The sequence below is a fragment of the Micrasema longulum genome, unplaced genomic scaffold (genome assembly GCF_059751315.1).
Source record: "Micrasema longulum isolate JH-2025_06_02 unplaced genomic scaffold, ASM5975131v1 h1tg001072l, whole genome shotgun sequence".
NCBI lineage: Eukaryota > Metazoa > Arthropoda > Insecta > Trichoptera > Brachycentridae > Micrasema > Micrasema longulum.
In genome coordinates, this window is record NW_028278260.1 from 1889 (window position 1) to 22825 (window position 20937).

A 20937-nucleotide genomic window follows, 5' to 3' on the forward strand; every position below is an offset into this window, starting at 1 on the left:
ACTCATGCAGAGTTCTTGTTCAATTTCTCTATTTTCAATTTAAAATTCTCGATTCTCTCATTAGACTTTGATGTTGTTTTCATAAATAAAAGTTGGTGTTTATTTTGTTTATATTTTTTACTCTTTTCATTTTGCATGACCTACATTAGAATTTATTTTTTTGGCAAGTTTTGTAAAAAAACGGTAGAAAAAACTCGCGCATTTTTTACGAAAACCGAATGAAATATTTTAAAATTTAAGTAGGTACTTAAAATAATAATTTAATAGTTGGACACATTTTTTTCGTGGTGCTGGCAATGTTAATTTGACATTTCCGCAACAAATCTTAAACACATTTCCTATCAATTTTTGATCAAATTGCTCGAACTTCGCGTGTTCAAATCGTCTAAAAAGTATATTTGATCATGAGTGAAGTAACAGTAAAAACGTCAGATTTCGTTAACATCAACATTTCCAATTCAAGCAAGCCTGACGCAATATGTGCCGAGCGAAGGTTTCAGAAAAGTCTCAAGATTCTGGAGTTTAAGGTTAACAAACACATGATTGGGTTTTGAGTTTTTAGTTTAATTCTCTGCTTTTGATATTTAATGCAATTGTTTTTAAATTTGAAAAAAGAAAAGACCCAATAATATTTAAGCATTGGGTGTTAACATACGTGGTTTTCGTTTTTTCTAATTTAAAAATGACCACCAAAAGTAAAACAAATGGGAAAAGTTATACTTCATTCAAAATAACATTTTATGCTCTGCAAGATATCGTGTTTGCTTTAACGTTACATATTTTTTTTATTTGAATATAAACCTTCAAAATGGAATGTCAAATAGACAAGAGTTTTTTCGACACCTCTTTCTGTTCGCGTTCAATCATTACATTACTACGCGAGAATACATTATTGACTAATTAGTTATCAAATAATGAAGGGGGATTATCGGGGTCGGTACTAATTAAGAACGCCTTTCTCGAAAACCGCTATGAAAGTTTTACTGTAAAACTTTTACCACAAGTCCGGATGTTAACGTAAGTTGTGTCGGTTTTTTCCATATGAAGAGAAAAAGGCGACAAATTAGTTATTAATTCATTCTCCGCTATTATTTTACAACAACTTAGTGAATATTTACTATCCTCATATGTTTTCTCCTTTATTCCCCCGATTTAATATTACGGAAAGATCTGTCTAATATGCTCACTTTTGTCTACTTGACACTCAAACAAAATAATACAGCCGAACTTGGTTATAACGATCACGGAAATAGCGAGATCTCGAATGTAACAAGCTACTTCTTGGACATATCGAACAAAAATATTGTCAACAGTTGAGCAAAAACTCTTCAATCGTCTAAAAACATAATTTTTCAAAAAAGAACCCGAGTAATAAAATCTAAACGGGCCGCTGACTTAGGACCGATGCTGCTGGGCATCGGGATTGGAGGACGTTTATGACACTACGTTAGTGTCTAAGTACCTAATTGGTGTTTTCGCCGACATTGAAAAAATATCACACATGGTTGAAATTGCGTGTAAAAAATCCTAGTTTTGTGAACCCGGTAAGTACCGGCTCGGCACCACATTACAATTTACAACTTCTTTTGTAGTTTATGAATGACATCCTTATTTCGGGGGTTTACTACGCTTTTCAGTTTTTCTTTAATGTTTTATCGTCAGTTTTATGGTCAGTCATAATAAGCAATACGAGTGGGGGACGTCAGATCAGTTAAAAACTAACCCTTGAATTATAAACATGTCTACTAACAAGAGAAAGCATCTCTCAATTTGTGAAAAAGCGACAATTGTTTGTGAAATAGAATGTGGCGCGAAAAATCTTGGGATATTTTTTTTTTATCCACAGTGTAAATATTGTGGCAATATAATAATGTTTATGTATCTGCATATTAAATTTAGAAAGTAGTATGTTTGTAAGCATTAATTATAATTATCCTTAATAGTTTTATTTTTTTAATTATCTCTATAAACTATACGTATATTTATTTGTTTCCTTGGTGACAATATGCACTGGCAATTGGATTTAAAAAAAAACCTTTCTCTGGTATAACGTGTAATCCTTATAATGAGCAAATTCAGTCAGTCCCGTCTTCCTCGTAATAACCAAGTTCGACTGTATGTGTAATACAAAAACACAATGTCTTGTAGAGCAGAAATATTTATTTTGAATGACCTATAAACCTTTACCATTTTGTTATACTTTTGGTGGTCATTTTTAAATTTGAAAAAAACAGACACAACTTATGTTAACATCTAATACATAAATCGAAAGCTTTTTTGTTTATGATGGCATTAATTGAACAACTTATGCTTTGAAATGTATACATTTCGATAAAAATAATTTCCAACCACACTATATATAGTATATCTCAATGTCTATCTTTAATGTGGGTAATTTTTTTTTTAATGTTTAGAATACAATTTATTAACTTAAAATAACATTTTCAGATGAAATTAGAGTTGGTAACTGGGGGGTCATCGAACACCATGAGATTAGAATTATACGATGCCCAGAATAAATTGGTTTGCGAGATGTCTAACAACGAGGCACTTCTCGGATCATACCCAGTAGACGATGGAATGAGGGTTCATGTTATCGACAAATTCTTAATGCTTTACGAATTCACGGACACGGCTAACACGGAGAAATACTCGCTCTCCGAGGATGAGTACAACAAGAAGTCTGATACGGTTAGGGCTTTTCTGCAGAGAAACAAATTAGGAAAATATAATGAAGAAGAAATGAAACAACTCAAGCTTCAACAACAGGCTGAAGAAATGGAGGAAAAAAGGTAAACAAATTGTGTTGTAATAGTTTGCTACTGTACACAAAGTCCTAGCTTCAATAGTATTTCATAGTTAATATGAGATAGAAAATAACAGTAAATTTGTAAACATTATTATGAGAAAGAGATATACATATTTCGGTGTAACTCACTATGACTCTGACTGCATTATTATTTACATACCAAAAAAGTGACTTGAATATGTAAATGATTATCTACCTGCATTCTACACAACTAATAATATGGGAATATTGTTAAAAAATCACGAAGATAAAGTCCCTAAGTATAATAAATCTGGCATAAACACATTAATTTGTAATGATTGTGATTCAATCTACATTGGAAAAATTTAAAGAGACTTTAATATTAGAGTAAAAGAACACTTAAGGGGCCTAAATATTTTTTTTTTTCTGAATTTGCAAACCATCTGATAGAAAATATTAATAATTTCAATAATGACACTGGATTGAAAGTTCTTTATGTTGAAAATAAAATACTAAAATTGGACAACTTGTAAATCTCAGCAATCGTTGCAGCGAGTCAAATTGGATTGGATTATCATTTAATTGCATAAAAATATTTCAGAAATAACATATCTATACATAGGTATGTGTAGACTTATAAAATATAACCAAAAACTGTTAATAATAATTTCACGCAAAAGTAAACTTACGTATTATATTCGTAACACAAATCAATTTTTTTATCATACAAAAATCTTCTGAAAATATTACTTTTTGTAGATATTTCGATTTTTGAGAATGGTCCTTAACTATAGATTCTTCTTAGCAGTCTCAATCCTGGGGATTGGTTTGCAGCTAAGTCCTGCATCCTGTCCTCCGTTGGTCTCTATTTTCTCCAGCCCTTTTCAGCTCGACATATGCGGCGCAGTTTAAATCTTCGCACACTTGCTCCAAATATTCCCATCGGGGTGCCCTCTATAATTTGTCCCCTCAGCCATTCCCTCTATGATATCGTGCTGGAGACCCTCATGGCGCACAATGTGGCCAATCCATCGGGCTCCCCTCTCTAAGATGGTTTTGATTAGGTAGGCATCTTCTTCGATTCTGTTAAGAACCTCGTCATTAGTGATGTGGTCTCTCCAGAAAATTCCTAATATTTTTCTGTAGCACCATATCTCGAAGGCCTCTAGTCTTTTTTTATCTCTTTTAGTAAGGCACCATGTCTCACAACCATACATCAATATGCTCCATACATATGTCTTGGCAAGTTGCTTGCGGAGTTTTAGATTGATATTTAGATTTTTGAGTCTAAACTCAAAAATCTTTGATGTTTTGTTAAACGTAAGCCTTATTTATTTATTAACGGACATTGTCCATGTATACAATTTATAAGGTTTAAATATTACAATAAAAGAATAGTTTAAAACATTTAAAGAAAAAAGAAAGAAGCATTGACAAACATAAGGGACATCGAGACAAGATCTGGACTATTTATTTAGTGCTCGTTTAAATCGTTGTAAACTTAAACCAAAAAAGTCCAGATCCTGTCTTGAGTTAACAATACGACAAAGGCGGGTCATTGGAGAATTTAAGCCATAGTTTGTTCTATGCTGATCGATGAACAGTACTTCATTGTTTCTCAATCTACGAGTCGGAATATTGAATTTTACTTGTCCCAGTAATGATGGAACATCGATTATACCATTTAGTATGCCGAACATATATATGGGGTCAATATTAGTTCTACGTTTTTGTAGACTAGAAATATTTAACATTGACTCTATTTCAGCATAAGAATAATTATCTCTCTCTAGTCCAAGCATCCACGCTATTTTTCGAAGCAAGCGATGTTGGACTGATTCAATGTGATTTATGCGATTGACATAGAATGGAGACCAGACCACTGAGGCATACTCAAGAAGAGGGCGAACAGTTGAGCAATAAAGAGTTTTGATTGTACGGACATTAGTAAAATCAGAGGATATTCTGTTAATGAAGCCAAGTAATTTCAGTGATTTATTTACTGTATTATCTATATGCTCGTTGTATGTCAGTTTATAGTCCAAAACAACTCCTAAATCTCTGATGGACTTGACTACATCAATTTTGGAGTTTTCTAATAGGTACTCGAAGGAAATTGGTTGTTTTGTTCCATGAAATGACATTATTTTGCATTTTATAATTTTTAGTTCTAATTTATTGACTTTACACCATCAGTTAAAAGAGTTAATGTCTGATTGAAGAAGAAAGCAGTCTTGTAAAGTTTGAATTATTTTGAGAATTTTGTTGTCGTCCGCGAAGAGCCAAAAACGAGAGTAAGAGAATGATTTAGCAACATTTAGACAGGCGCCGTGGCGCAGTTGGTTAGACGGCCAACTGTGAAACTGGCGTCGCGGGTTCGATTCCCGCCAGTTGCAAGAAAAAAATCCAAATAAGATTTTTTCTCAATTGGTCTGGGTGTTGTGGTGTATTTTTCATTACCACCTTCCATATCCCCTCTTTCCCACCTGCTGACAAGCCTCAAAATAAAGGCTTAGCGGGTTATTCCTTTAAAAAAAAAAAAAAAAATCATTAATAAACAAATTGAAAAGCAGGGGTGCCAAATGAGCACCCTGAGGTACACCCGATGTAACATCAATACTGGTTGATAAATAGTTATTTTTTATTTTGTTCTCCCATCCCAGATGATCCTGCTTCCAAGATACACAAACTCTTTTGCGTTTTTCAGAGTTGCTCCTGACATTACTATATTAATTCGTTGCTCATTACGGGGCACAGTCATTACTTTGGTTTTGCTCCTGTTTATTTTCATATTATATTTATTACTAATTCATTTTCCATGGATCTCAGAGCCTCATAAAGTTCTTCTTCACATTTAGCAATCAGGGCGATGTCATCGGCAAACCTTATCATGTCTACTTTTTCTCCGTGTATTTTAACACCCTCTCAAGACTCATTTTTTCCCCGATTTCATTGATTGCGCACTGTATATATCCATTAAATAATAACGGAGACAGCGAGCATCTCTGTCTGACTCCCTGTATTATTTTGGCTTCTTTTATGTCATTTCCATATGTAATTACAGCAGCTTCATTTTATATAAACTATAGATTTAACAATGTAAAATAAAAACATGAAACTAGAAGAAAAAAAAAATCTAAATTAAGAAACAGAACAATAAAATTGATTTGTAAACTTAGGCTGGTCGAAAATTAAGACTAGCATCTCAGAAATAGGCTATCCTCATACGGGAACGAGAGTTAAGCTTGGCCACTGTAAAGCACACTGACTTCACGAGAGTTTATTCCTGAGACAGAAAACATACCAGAACCTCGGTAGGCGGTTCATGGTTCTAAACGCATTGTTGTACTGCACCTTTATTTTATATTAATAATATTTAAATTTAAAAAAAATGTTATTTCAGGCTGGCATCATTGATTCCTGTTGAAGCGCGCTGTGAAGTGCGAGTCCCGAACCAGGCGTGTAGGAGAGCTACAGTCATGTATAATGGTCCTCTGGAAAAGGGTGGAATTTGGATTGGAGTCAAGTATGATGAACCTCTCGGGAAAAATGATGGGCAGTAAGTATTATATTATGTAGATTAATTGCCATAGTTATATTTATGGAGGATAAGATGTACATCAATATTTATTTATAAATGGTTGGTTCATTATGATTTGTAAATTCTAGTGCTATCACACTTATAGATTATGCAGATATTGATATAATCTAAGATGTATTCAAGTTGCTTATTTCAAACTTAATAGCAGTAATATATTAATTAGTTTGGTTTTGCCACCTCATGTAACTCATACATATGTACTAGTATTACTTGTATGCTAGGTTGCCGTGACAAGCTTATTTTTCACTAATTCTTGTGTGGCTATGTATTACATGAGTCTACATAGAATACAAGACTTTATATACCTCTTTTAAAAAAATAAAAAATAAAGTCATCTTTTGCTATAACAGACCTAAATTATGTGATTATTTTTTTAAATTATGGGAAACAGATTATTTATCTATGTATGGTTAAAATTTCATTTTAAAATACCTTTATTTCAAAATTTGCATAATGTAATACGACATTACAACACCATTTGCAAAAGGAATTTTTTAGCACAGCAGCTAATATTTTTTGCTGTCCTTACAATTTGTCTGTTATCTTTGTGCTGCATTGGTGCTTAATAATTATAGACTTTTTTTTTCTCATTTGAAACTTAATATATTTATTACAATGTTATAAGTTTATACACAACATTCACAAGGCTGTTCTGTGTGTATAAAAGTACAGTTTTTTTCAAAGTATGTATTTCTTTTTTAACATGTGAATTTTTCTTTGCATAGTGAACCATTCATATTGGGTGATTAGTTTGATTGGATACCAGAATGACGTAGAAATGGAAAAAAAACATCTCAAAGCATGATTTAGAGGTAATATTATTGATGACAAAAACTAATTATGAAACATATTTTTTTAGAATCGACGGGAAGCGCTTTTTTACATGTCCACCAAAGTACGGAGGGTTTGTTAAGCCCGTGTATGTCACAGTTGGTGATTTTCCAGTAGAAAACTTTTTGGATGATGAAATTTGATTCCACCGGAGAAATTTGCAATGTCATCACTTAATTATATAATTATTAATGTATTTACTATGTAATGCTTTCTCATTAATTTGCATTTCCTTACACCAAACAGTTCGCCCAAGGGACAGTGTTGAGAAGATAGACTGATATTGTTCAAAAATTAGTTATATTATGTTACTCGAAATATGGGTATTTTATTATGTTTATTGTAAAAAAGAAACTAGAATGTGCCTTGTTTTAAGTTTTATATATGTACTATTTTGGCGGTTTTGTCACATTCTATTTGTGTTTCATAACCTTAAAAAGTTATTATTTATTTAAACATGTATTCCGATCTGTGCTGTTATTTATTTATATGATATTTTCTCTTAGAAATACATATCAACTGTAAAGTTGTTTAGTCAATATAAGTATTATGATTACTTGTAATCGATGGAGATATTTTATTTGACGGTTCTCAGATCGTACAAGGGATGATTATGAAAAATTTGATTAATTTTTACAAATATTTTACGAAAAAAGCTTTATTTATCAGTCTCAAAGAGCAGAGCACATGACAGATCCAAGAATTGTACATAATTATTTTATTTCCTGCACGAATCGCAGGGCGCCATGTCGGCGGAAAAGATATATATTTTGCAAATGCCAAAAATACTATTTGGTGTACTGTGTTGCTATTTTTATGTATTGATTTATTCCAAATAACCTTTTAAATAACTTTGCTTATCAAGTTTACTAGAGGAATGCTAACAAATTAATTTACTAATTGTTTTAATCTTTCACACATTCCGGTAAATATTAACTATTTAATATGTAAAAAATGAATAAAATAATTTATACTTAAACGGTCTTTCAATTTTTCATCCTTTACATTACAATGTTTTAATTACTGCATTCCAAGTAGGTAAAATGCAATTCTCTAGATTAAGAAAAGGAGTTTTGTTTAATTAAACATAATATATTTATATTTAAAATTTTAAACATTTATTATTATTATAAAATTACACAGTATTTTGATGGTATTATAATAGAAGTATTAAGTGAATTTAGAACTTTCTTCTCTTGAGTATGTCTGGCTTCCAATTGATCGGGTGACTCTCTTCTGACGCTGTATCGTCTTCTTTGTAAATTTTAATAGTTTTGTCAGCTTCTGTTGTGATGAGTCGCGTTCCCGAGTGGTCGAATGTCATAGAGAATATTCCCGCTTCAGAGTCCATCGAGCCGGGTTGTACAGCAGCCTGTAAAAAATGATAATAAACTAAAAATATGCTTACTTCATTTTTAACGTGTTCCTTGGCATAGGATTTCCCAGTGAGGAATACATTATTAACAAATTCATCATGTTCATTACTGAAATACTCAACAAATAACAATGCTTAGAAATGAAAATGATTATTTTTATATGCACCAGCAACTTTAAGTTGGTGCATGTAAATCTAATACACTTTTAAATACATATAATACAATAGGGAACATAAATTTGTGTGTTTGTCCAGTCGGTTTGTGAACGCTTAAACCGAACATGTACCAATCACTTTCCCGAGAAGGCTATTACATTGCTCCACAATGCAGTTGGTTAGAATTATTACTTTTACACAGATAACAAAAAATATTTCAAAAAACAAATCAAAATATGGCTGAAGCAAATTAGCATAGAATAAAAAAAATATTCGAATGACATGTGAAATACGTAAATTAAATTTTGAACATGGTACAGTCCTCCTAAGAACGGGTAGTGGGGAGGACACTTTACTTAATTTTGTATAAAAAATATTATATACCGTATTAATAATATTTAAAAAAGGCTAAAGTAAATAAAGTGACTTTACTTTTCATCTAGTGACTTTACTAATATGTTCACGGTTAAAACACTATATTGCTCACTTGTTCATCATCTTTTAGAATATGCATCCGTGATCTGGTCTGCCTTCTATCTATGTAGGCCGGATAAATCATATTGAATCAGTGCAACATCGTTTGCTAAGAAAAGTAGCATGGATGATTGGCCCAGAGAGGGGAGACTACACTTACGGAGAAATGGAGTCAATGTTAAAAATCTCAAGTCTAAAAAACATAAAATTAACATTGACTCCATATTTATGTTGAATTTACTGAATGGCTTAATTGATGTACCATCGTTACTGGAACAAGTGGCATTCAATGTTCCAATCCGCCGATTGTGAAATAATAATGTGCTGTTCCTCGATCAACACAGCACAAACTATAGCTTGCATGCACCAATGTCCCGGTTATGTTGTATTGTAAACTCGAGACAAGATCTGGACTTTTTTGGTGTAAGTCTTTACAGATTTAAAAAATCACTAAGATAGACCGGATCTTGTCTTGAGTAGTAATTTTTTTTTGTCCTAGCTTTAATTTTATTAGGTTGTATTTTATTTTATTAGAGCCTGTATTATAAGAAATTGTATTTACCATCATTAAAATGGACTGCATAAGTCCGTCAAATAAATAAATAAAGGCATAAAAAATATTTTAAAACAAAAAATCTATTGAAAGTTGAACAAAAAATTAAAGTTTTGGGGAATATTCTTTAAAGCAGATAAATAATTTGACACATTAATATTATGCGGTTACATGAACGGTAAAGTAAATAAACAATAAAATGCTTATATGATTATAATATTAGTTTTTAATACTGCAGAACCAATTTTATAACAAAAAAAAACAAAACTTATTTTGGATTTATAAAACCATATAAAATAAGTTCTTAAAAAAATAATAATTAAAATGAATAAAAAAACCCAAATGGTAAAGAAACAAAAAAAAAATTACAAGAAATAAATAAAATAAAATCTATTCGTCCTGTCCTTATGGCGGTCTTGACATTTGTAGCCATTGCTTGACAGGGGCGAGCGGATTCACCTTCCAGTGGCTCGGAGAAGTGTATTGTTTATAAGCTTTTTAGATGTTGCATAGGTTTCAGGCTCCTTAAGAAATAGGATAGCGATGGAATTTACCCATCCAGCTGTAAACATTTCGGAGGCACTGCAGTACTTAGGCAGTCAAAAATAATTGCCTATAAGCGTTATTACGGGTGACCCACGTTTTATAATTTTCTCCACATATGGGGATTATAAATGTCTGTATTTGTATTTACTGTACAGGTGCGGTTGGGAATATTATATAAATTACACATACCTGCATCCTTTGGAAGTTATATCCCGTTGTCCAGTCCCACATATAAAGGGTCCCATTATCTCCTCCACTGCACAGCACTCCACTGGGGTTCACAGCCAAACAGTTGACTATCGCATTATGTCCGGAGAGATTCTGGATGAATCTTCCTTCCGGACACTTCCACTGCTTGATGTTGTCGGGGGAGGCCGAAGCAAAGGTGTAGAGAGACGGGTGTATCGCCAGAGCTCGCACTGACTTCTTGTGATTAGTAAGGGTGCACACTGATTTGCCAGCGGCTAAATCCCACAGGCGAATTGTAGAATCGTGAGATCCAGTTATAACCTGAAAGTATTATAATATCTTGATTTATATGAAGTATTTATAATGCTTTGACAATAAGCACATCAATTTTATTGCAAGGTATACGTAGTATGTATGTATTTTCAATACATTTGGATTTCATTCCCTTACACCAGTGGTGGCCAGCATTTTGTATACCATGCGCCAATTTTTTCACATACAAGGCCAGATGCGCCATACAACTCGAACTTTTTTTACCTTACTACGTTCATGGTTGGGGTTGTAAACTAGAGATAGGAATAGGAACTGCTTCGCTTATGAGAGGAAAATGAATACCTCAATCACAGAATGCAACTAATTAATTTACGTTATGGCGCCTATTTTTAAAATAATGGCCACAAGAATGCAATGCGCCACCTGTGATCGATCAATGCGCCACGTTTGGCGCATGCGCCACGGTTTGGCCACCACTGCCTTACACATTAAATAATTTTGAGGTTCAGTATTTTCCAAATATGGCATCATATTCCATGTAGCCTTATTTGTAATAATATCATTTTGTACATTTTAATTTAAAACTATAAAATATTTCAACAACTTTCCATTTAAACTTTAAAAATAAAAGATTAAAACTATAAAATAAACATTATTCATTTACCCTCAAATATAGTTGATTAAAAATTGGAAATATGAATGAAACATGTTATTATAATTTTTTAATTAAATACCATTTTGATATATTTTTTACTGTTAATTATTAAATATAGTAATTTTAATTATAATGTCGCTTACCAAGCATAAAGGTTTTTCTTTTTTTTGGAAAGGCACTGCGGATTTAAATACATATAAGCAAATTTGAGAATTGTTTGTAACAATAAAATAAATAACTGATTCTTATTGGCGAATGTGCAGAACACTTTCCTCAAGGGTCAGATATAAGAAACATCACTTCACATCATTCCAACAGATGCAATATTACTGATGATTGAATGGTTATTATATACTGATAGTAAGGTAAATATTATCTTAAGTATACGAAATCTTAAATTGAAGAAACAAATATAAGAACTTATGTTAAAACTCACAAAAATTCCTTTTCTGTCATGCTTCGTTGCAGATATTATATTTAAAAATCTTTTCATAATCCCAGATAAAATAAGTTAAAAAATCATCTAAATGCGTTAAACCCACAAAGTAACTAAATCAAACATTGGGAATATTTCAAAACGCTGGAGTCGCCTGTCTCCATAATAATGTATGTTTTGATTTAGGGCGTGCAGTGGCGTTTTAAAATTATTCTAACAATTTCATTTTAATTTATTTGTCAGTTAACAGACCGCGTAAATACATAAAATACCTAGTGTCGGCGGCCGGCTAGTTTGTGTTTTAGACCTCAACCTCATTTCCTTTACATATGTGCTATCAATTACATAATGCACAGTCTTATTAGACCTACCTGGGGGTCAGTGGCCTGACAGACTATAGACGCCACAGTGTTGGTGTGTCCCGTGAGTGTGTGGACATTGGCCTTAGTGCGCATGTCCCAGACCCGAGCGGTGGAGTCGCGCCCCGCAGTGAGCAGGACGTCTATGGTGGGATGGAGGGCGAGGGCGTAAACGGCCGACAGGTGGCCGTGGTAGTGGCGGATGACGCGGTTATACTCCAGATCCCAGCACTTGACTTGCCGGTCCTCGCCGCAACTGAAGAGATAAGGATGGCGGGGAGATACTTCTAAACCTACAAAATAAATTAATCATTTACTACAAAATGAGATATAAAAAACAGATGTGTGTTAGCAAACAATGTTTATTTTAGAAAATGCTTTCGAGGAATAAAAGAAAGCCATTATTTGATACAAAGTTCATTTGGTTTTGCCCACGTTTTTCTTCCCCACCGCCAAGTTGTCGTCCTGCATAGTACTGCGCATGCGAGAGCAGGCGCATTATTATTGGTAGTAAAATAGCACCATTATAGCTCCAGTGGTGAATAATGAAAGTTATATGTGTAGCGCTAATACGTATTCAAACATTAACTAACAATGATTGTATTGGCATTTACTTCATAATACTTAAATAATACATTGAAAAAAAATATATCTTTGTATCAGTGTTACTAATGTTTATTGAATTATAAGAACGCAACTAGTTTCGGCAGGGGACTGTGTTAAAAAAAAAGTAAATTTATAACACCTGTCAATGGGAGCCTCTCCCTAAAGTCCTCTAAATAGAATAAATGTTAGTAACACGTCAATGTGTTTTCAAATATAGTTTTATATTTGGTATTATTTAATAAAATAGCATTTTTACTTAAATTATCTTAGAAAAGAACAAAATAAAGTATGTATAGAGAAATGATGATACTAAAGTTTAGAAAAAAGAATGCAAGTATTCAAGTTAGTCTAAAAAACGTTTTCATTTCGATTATCTTATGTTCTGTTAGAATACCATTAAAAATTAAATACGTTGATAATTTGACTATCCATAACTCAAATATTTTTAAGTGTTTCTTTTAACATTTGATGTCATGCATACTCTTAAAACAGACTATCCAAGATAGAAAATGGCCTTGTATATTTACCTCTCACGGTACTAACATGTCCGGTCAATGAAACTTTCAATTTTCCACTTGCAAGATCCCAAATTTTAATAAGACGATCAGCAGCACCTGGGAAATTAAATTATTAAAGTAGTAATTCATTAAACACTGATATATTCCCCCATTACAAACAGCATAATTTAGAATATTATATTGTCTATGTAAGTGCAATGTGGCGTATGAGCCAAAAAAATCCAAATATGATTCAGCAATATTTTGAGTTTGTCCAAATTGTTGTAGGCAAGGCCTGGATTCAACTCCCCGGGGAGCTGTTAACATTTACATATTACAACAGAGATGAAGAACAGATTCAGCTTTTTAACCTAACAAACAACATCAACAGATGAAAGAATTGAAGGAATATAGATTTTAAATATGGGCAGAATAGTTAATGTTACACGGTGTGTAAAGTGGCCACTTAAACCAGCCAAAGACAGGTCATAAGCCCTGTAGATGCCTAGACTTCTATATTGCCTTCTCTTAAAAGTTCTTCATCTCTGTTGTAATACGTCAAAATATGATTTTTTGGCATTTTAAATTGAATGGGTCAAGCCACATTGAAAAATATATTTGAATTTCGAAATTGACTTACTTACATGGGTGCTATTGAAATCTGGTATCATTAAAGATTAGTTGATATTTTTTCTCACCAGTTGCAAACCATTCGTTTCCTGGCTCCACCGTGCAGCATCGGACCCATCCTAGATGTCCAGATATAACTCGGTATAACTTCCAGGGAGCGTGCCATCTCGGTCGAGGCATCGTCGGTGCTTTTCTCGGTATAAGGGTTGTTGTCGTGGCTGCACCGGCTATAGCAGACCCCGTATAGGGCACTACAGCTCCCTCGGATCCCAGAGCAACTGAATCCCCTGGCTCTAAAAATATCAATAATAAAACAATGCAATAGGTATTTAATAAATCAATACAATGGGTGTAAAAAAATATAATAATCTCCTCAATGAACTAAAAAGTATTAAAAATATCAATAATATCAATAAATAAATTTAAAGTAAATCTATAGAAATTTTTTGAACATGTGTAAAACTACATTAAATTTAAATTAGTATGAATGTTTAATTGTTTTATGTTTTTTCTTTTTCATGTACTCGTATATTTAAAAATTATATAAACTGTTATAAATAAACAACTACAACAGCGTAAGTCACTCTCCAAGTACAAGAGTTAGTCTCTTTTTTTGGAGAGTGTTAAAGTGATAACATTTACTAGATGTATAAAAGTAGATTTGTGTAGAATTTTTAAAAAAATGTACCCTTTATGAAATTTATTAATAAAAAACAATAAAAAAAATTATAAACAAAGAAAACTATCTAAGATAGCACACCAAAGTACACTTTCTTCAAACATAGACCTCACTTTCTTTGCATCAATATACTTTTTTTACTTTTTACCTGTCTTTATTTATTTATTTACGCTTTATTAGGTTAGTTCATAACATTTAATAACATTACAATTCATATAAAAAATTATCAAGAACATTACTACTACTACCATCACGCCATTTCGCCGTAGGAGTACGCAGAGAGGAAGGACCACCACAAACGTTTATCCTGACATACATTCCTAGCTTCTTCCACATTCATACATCTTGTCGTACACTCCCTTCGTTTGTGTCTGCTTTTGACATGACCAGACTTATCAAGAACTTATTTTTTCAAATTTATTTGAAATATTTTATGACTTTCCGCCTCTTTTATTTCTTCAGATAACTCATTGTACAATCCCTTGTACAGCGAGCTTTGGCACTCTTTTGTTCTCCCCATTAGTAAATCTTATCTTTTTTTATCTCTAGTTTTGTATGTATGGCATTGAAGGTTAAATTTGATTATATTTTTTATTTGATTTATCCTTAATTATTTGATGAATGAAAATTGCTAGATTATATTTTAGTTATTGCTTTACTGTGAAAAAGCCAATGTCTGTCTAATTTATTTATTTATTTTACAGAAAATACAGTCAACAGTTATTAAATTACATATTAAAGATAAGGTCGAAAGACAGACCAGCGAAGTTTCTAAATAATAATCATACACATTCAATTACGGTACATTTTTAATTATGTGTGTGGGTACATTATATATATGTGTGTGGGTGTGTTTGTGAGTATTGGTATGAGAGTAAGTATACAGGTGTGTTTGTGTAAGAGAAGGTATGTAAGCGTGTGCATAGTTAAAAAACAAGTGGGAGTGTATCGCAGCCAGATGGTATGAGTCATAATTTATTTTAAAATAAATTAAGGGGCATGTCAAATATATCAATAGATGAAAAAAAAAAATTGAACAAGAACGATAGAGAAAAGTGTTGTGCATAGTTAGCGCTACAGACTGACAGATGGAATAAATATTTATTCCTTGTCACGCAAAAGCGGACATCAAAATGAATTTCGGAGAGTAGGTTTGACGAGTCTACTTCAACAATAACAACAAACCATCACGCCGTTTCCCCGTAGGGGTAGGCAGAGAGGATAGAATGCCATATCACTCTGTCTTTGCATACAAACCTTGCTTCCTCTACATTCATACATCTTTTCATGCACACACGCTGATTATTTCTACTCTTGACATGTCCATTTTCAACTATTTGATGGACTTGATCGTGCCATGTCTTTCTTGGTCTTCCTCGTTTTCTGCATCCATCAACATTCGCATCGTAGATCCTTTTAGCCGTTCTTTCGCTGTCCATTCGCTCTACATGTCTAGACCAACGCAGCACCCCTTTCTTGATTCTGTCGATAATGCAAGTCTCAGACTTACATATTTCACGGATCTTGACATTTGTGCACCTATCATACATCATTTTACCAGACATTTGCCCGAGAGATCGCATTTCCACAGCTTTTAACCTACTTTCATCATTATTTTTCCAATTCCATATTTCGCTCCCATACATTAGAGTTGGCACTAGAACTCCATTGTGAACGACTAGTTTTGCCTCCAGCGATAAACATTTGTTTGCCAAAGTAGATTTCAGTGCAGCGTTCACCCTGTTCCCGGCACTCATCCTCCTTTCAATCTTTCTCAGTCTTTCCATCCCTAGTAAACATACTTCTCTGGTAAAATAAACCAAAGTAGGGAACAAAATGCCGAACACTCTTCTAGTGGAACGGAAGGCCTGTTGACTGCTGCCAGGCCGGCTTCTCCTGAAGAGTTTTAAGTGGTTTCATCTCCACATGAGCAAATGCTGAGAAGTTCCCGATTGGTCAACATAAGTATATCCCTCCTGACCTAACAGTTTAGATAAATTTAAAGAAAATTAATTGCAGAGAAATCCACCTTTTTATATATAAACCTTGTATATTATGAGCAAGGTAAATAATAAAGCAACTCCCATATAAAAAAAAAAACAATTTAAAATCATAATTTTTATTTTTTTTGCAATCATAATTTTTTTTTGCACCACAACAGGCCAGGAGGCCCAATTACAGTGGTGAATTCCATCACAGAACACCCAGGCTTGAGAAAAATCACATTTAATTCTTGTGTTCTCACCGGGAATCGAACCCGGAACCTTCCGTGTGTCAGTCAAGCGTCTTGACCACTACACCACGGAGGCCGCCATATAAAATAAAAATATTTAAAAAAACCTACTTCCCAGATACATAAATTCTTCTACCTGATTTAGAATATCCCCGTTCACTCTGATCTCACATTTAGTTATATTCTCATCCCTTTCAAAACCCATCACTTTCGATTTATCAACATTCATAAGCAAATCGCCTTTCTTGCAAACATTGTAAACTTTTTTTACTAAGAATTCCAGGTCTTCTTTGCTGCTAGCAAAAAGCACGGCATCATTAGCATACAGTTAACTGTTATACCACTCATTTTTGCTTCCATTCTTAAATCTTTCAGTTCTTTTATACAGTTATCGATGTATATGTTGAACAACCATGGTGACATTACACATCCCTGTTTGACTCCTTTAGGAATGTTAAGCCACGATGTGAATGACCCATTCACCTTCACACATGCTGCGCTGTCCTTGTACAGTGACGCAATAGCCCTTGTCAGGTTGCCATTCACTCCATACTCCGATAAAACCTTCCACAATTTCTAATTCAGATATAGTGCTATTTGCCCTGCATGTCCAAACTATTGCAACACTCCTTCCTTAATGCTTGTCTCAGCCTTGCATTATTTTATCATACATTCACATGAGAGATCGCACTTAATATCATAAAATTGATTGTAATAGTTTTTGGAAGTAGTCCGGTATAACTTTTCTTTTGTAACGATTAGTCATTAAAAATCTAGCGTTGTTTCCCCAGTAAGTCCATTCTGCAATCTCTACCTTTCAGTTTCTTAGGAACAATAAATAACTACACTACTAAACTGTTGGTTTATTATATAAAATTGCTTATGATCATTGAGTTCGCCATCGTACCAACTGAATTAAAACCAGAAGATTATCAAAAAACAAAAATTACGAACCCACGATAGTTCCAGGAGGCGCGGGGTCAATCGTCGATTCTAAAGCTTCTCTCTGCTTCATCGCTTGAGATTGTTTTACTCTGTCAAAAACTAATGAGTACGAGTCCCAAGCCTTAATGGCTTTCTTCATTTTCTCCCTGTAATATAAAATACATTATTGTACAGGCAAAACAGTCGGAATGTATATTTATGAAAACGGAGAGGTTATCTTACGCTTTTTCGTCGATTGGTGCCAACATATTTTGGTTGGCAAGAAACATATCGTGCGACCTTTTGAGAGATCGAAATACCAATGTGTGGACCGAATGCCGCTGGACATCTTCGGTCATTTTTATTTTTAAAAATAAAACAAAAACTATATTATATTCGCCGCTACAACCACAAACTCAAACGTCAAATCTCGATACAAGACACTATAAAACTTTGATTTCTCGACATCTACTTTATGCTCCATTTCTATGATTGATTTTGAACCGAATGTCTATGGATTTGAGCAAAGTTTAGTGATGCGCCTAATCGAGATAATCCAAAAAGGAAGTAACCAAGTAGGTAATTCGTTATTAGGTATATTATGATAACTATTTTATTTGACTTATTCGACCAATTATCACTTTCACGCTCTAAATGGTAATCTTCATGATTGTCAATAAATAACACGAACTGAAGTAGGTAATTTGTAGGTTATCTATACTTTATTTTTCTAGAAGAATACTTAAATAATCCTAATAATTATTACAATAGACAATAAATACTACAATAAATCGAATAAAAGAAAATTTAAATATTAAAAAATAATATGATGTTTTACCGTCTGATGTTTTTTGTATTTTTTTAGCCATAATGTTTTTGATTTATTTGAGGATGCCAATATCATTGTTAAATTATGATTTGACCTCAGAATAACAATGCACATGCCATGCGCATCATTACTTTGAAGATTCGGCATTAATTTATTTCAATCAAGCTGCTAATATTATCAAGAAATTAGAAACGTTTAAATTATATTACTTTAATAACCGACTGAACTGAAGAAATCATAATAACGTGTCCCTTTATTAATTTATGTATTGTATCAGAAAGGCTAGGGCTTTCTAGGACAGCGGTGCCCGTATCTTAACGGCCGTAGTAAACGGTGATGCGGTGGACGGCCGTATTGAACGGTGATGCGGTGGACAGCCGTCGTAACGGTGACTAGAGAGTGGTTTTCTAGGAAATCAGTGTTGATAAATGTTACGACGGCTGTCCACCGCATCACCGTTCGTTACGGCCGTAAAGATACGGGCACCGCTGTCCAAGGAAACCCTAGCTTAATGCATACGTGTTTTTATTTAGTATTATTTATTGAATTATTTAGATGGTATTACCAAAAAGTATGATCGTGTTATTTTTTAGAAATAAATATAAATCAGTTTAATCAAAACAACATTTATTAAATTTTAAAACATAAAATACATTATACTTTTGTTAAATACATTTGACAATAAACAATAATTTACAAAACATCTCAATAACGTGGTCACTGTGTTTTAATTAATCAAAATTCACGAATAAGTTGGAATTGTAAATAAAACACAATTATTAACATAAGCCTACATTTATCTTAAGTCTATTATTTACATCGTTATTAAACTTTTAAGATGTATAATAAGTGTGTATATAATTTATTAAAAACTATGCACATCAATTTTACTATGATCTTCTATTCTAAAGCAGTAAAAATAATGCAATAAATAAATTTGTTGCGGTACAAAAATTGCACGAACTATTTTAACTTATTTTATCGTAATCTATACATTTGCGTATATTGACGGTTAGGTATTATATTATTTAAAATACTGTTTTTTCTTACTTATGAATAAATTTGTTTTGACATGGTATCAAAATATGCAAATAACTGCATAAGTAATATATACAGGTGGAAATAATCATTTACCTATTCTTATTCACGTGTATATGTGTACCTAAATTCCACGATAATATTTGAAGGATACTATACACGAGTTAAAAATGTATATATTATGAATAAGTTAATGCCGAACCTTTAAAAAAATGCGAGTAGGTTCTTACACAAAAAATAACAATGAGAAGGACTATTTTTTTGCTTTTATGCTTATAAATCTTATAAGAACTTTTTAAAAAGCTATTTCGCTGGTACAAAATATTATTATTTCTAAATTGCTTGAAAAAAATGCTGGTGTCATCGTCATATATAGTAAAAATGAAAAGTGAAACTGTCAAAATAAACAGTTTTAGCAGTGTAAGTACATATATTTATTGCAAGGTGTTTTGTTTTGATTTTTAAATTTTTATGGCAAATTCAAAAAAATTTATATAAACTAATGATTTTGATTTATGGTAAAGAGATATACCACCAACAATATTGATTATGTATACGAATTTGACGTATTTTATAAACATTTTTTCCGCATTCCTTCCTCATTTCATTGACACATACATACAATGTGCCCCGGGCTCAAGTGACCGGCCGTTGACTTAAGAAAATACTTTTTAAAAATATCATCGAAAAACTTAAAAAGGGGGGTCTTTCTTTTATAAGTAAAAAGTTATTGGTGAAAATACAAAATAAATCACTTTAGTTATAGCTCTTACACTTTTTTGAGAAATTTTGGGATTCTATTGAATTGTGGTAATAACAAAAAATCGTTTAATTTTTATTGCTTCCTTTTAACCATTTAAAGAAAAAAAGTAAAATTACGTAGATTTTTAAGAAAAAAAATAGTGAATTAAAAACATTGCGAAATTCATATTAAAAATAAATGATTGGAAAAACGTCCCTACACTAAATACTACAATAGACACTGCAATACACTTGAACTGGACTTTGTCCGTAAATAAATAAATAAATAAATAAATAAACTATATTTTTATATATCTTTCATAGATTTCAAGAAATATGACTAAACATGGCCCTATGTGTGTTCGAAACTACATACTCATAGCCGGTGCATTGAGTTTTGCGAGTGTTGAGACTGTTGAGTTGACTAGCTACACCGACAATAGTAGACCAACACAACACAGGACTATGTTTGGGGTCGTATTTTTTGGAATCTATGAAAGTTAGACAAAAAATCACCACTTCCATCCCTTTCCGCACCTAAT

At 32.6% G+C, this 20937-nt stretch overlaps 2 protein-coding genes across 3 annotated transcripts; one reads left to right on the forward strand and one right to left on the reverse strand.

Annotated features, from left to right (window-relative positions):
- Positions 1-300: 300 nt before the first annotated feature.
- Positions 301-8181, forward strand: Tbcb (tubulin-binding cofactor B). Of its 2 annotated transcripts, XM_088233229.1 has the most exons (4): positions 301-527; positions 2449-2792; positions 6174-6329; positions 7231-8181. In XM_088233229.1, exons 1-4 carry the CDS (start codon positions 405-407, stop codon positions 7343-7345), a joined length of 738 nt encoding a protein of 245 aa, XP_088089355.1. In that variant the 5' UTR covers positions 301-404; the 3' UTR covers positions 7346-8181. The 2 variants fall into 2 exon arrangements, 1 of the variants encoding a protein (XP_088089355.1); XR_015823561.1 differs by lacking the exons at positions 6174-6329; positions 7231-8181 and adding an exon at positions 5405-5905 and having other exon boundaries at positions 2449-4126.
- A 122-nt stretch (positions 8182-8303) lies between these two features.
- Positions 8304-18244, reverse strand: Tango4 (transport and golgi organization 4). The gene is made up of 7 exons (XM_088233228.1): positions 18031-18244; positions 17818-17954; positions 14020-14244; positions 13352-13438; positions 12231-12511; positions 10496-10816; positions 8304-8574 (listed from the first exon to the last, which is right to left on the reverse strand). The coding sequence occupies exons 1-7, from the start codon at positions 18144-18146 to the stop codon at positions 8383-8385; spliced, it is 1359 nt and encodes a 452-aa protein (XP_088089354.1). The 5' UTR covers positions 18147-18244; the 3' UTR covers positions 8304-8382.
- Positions 18245-20937: the final 2693 nt, after the last annotated feature.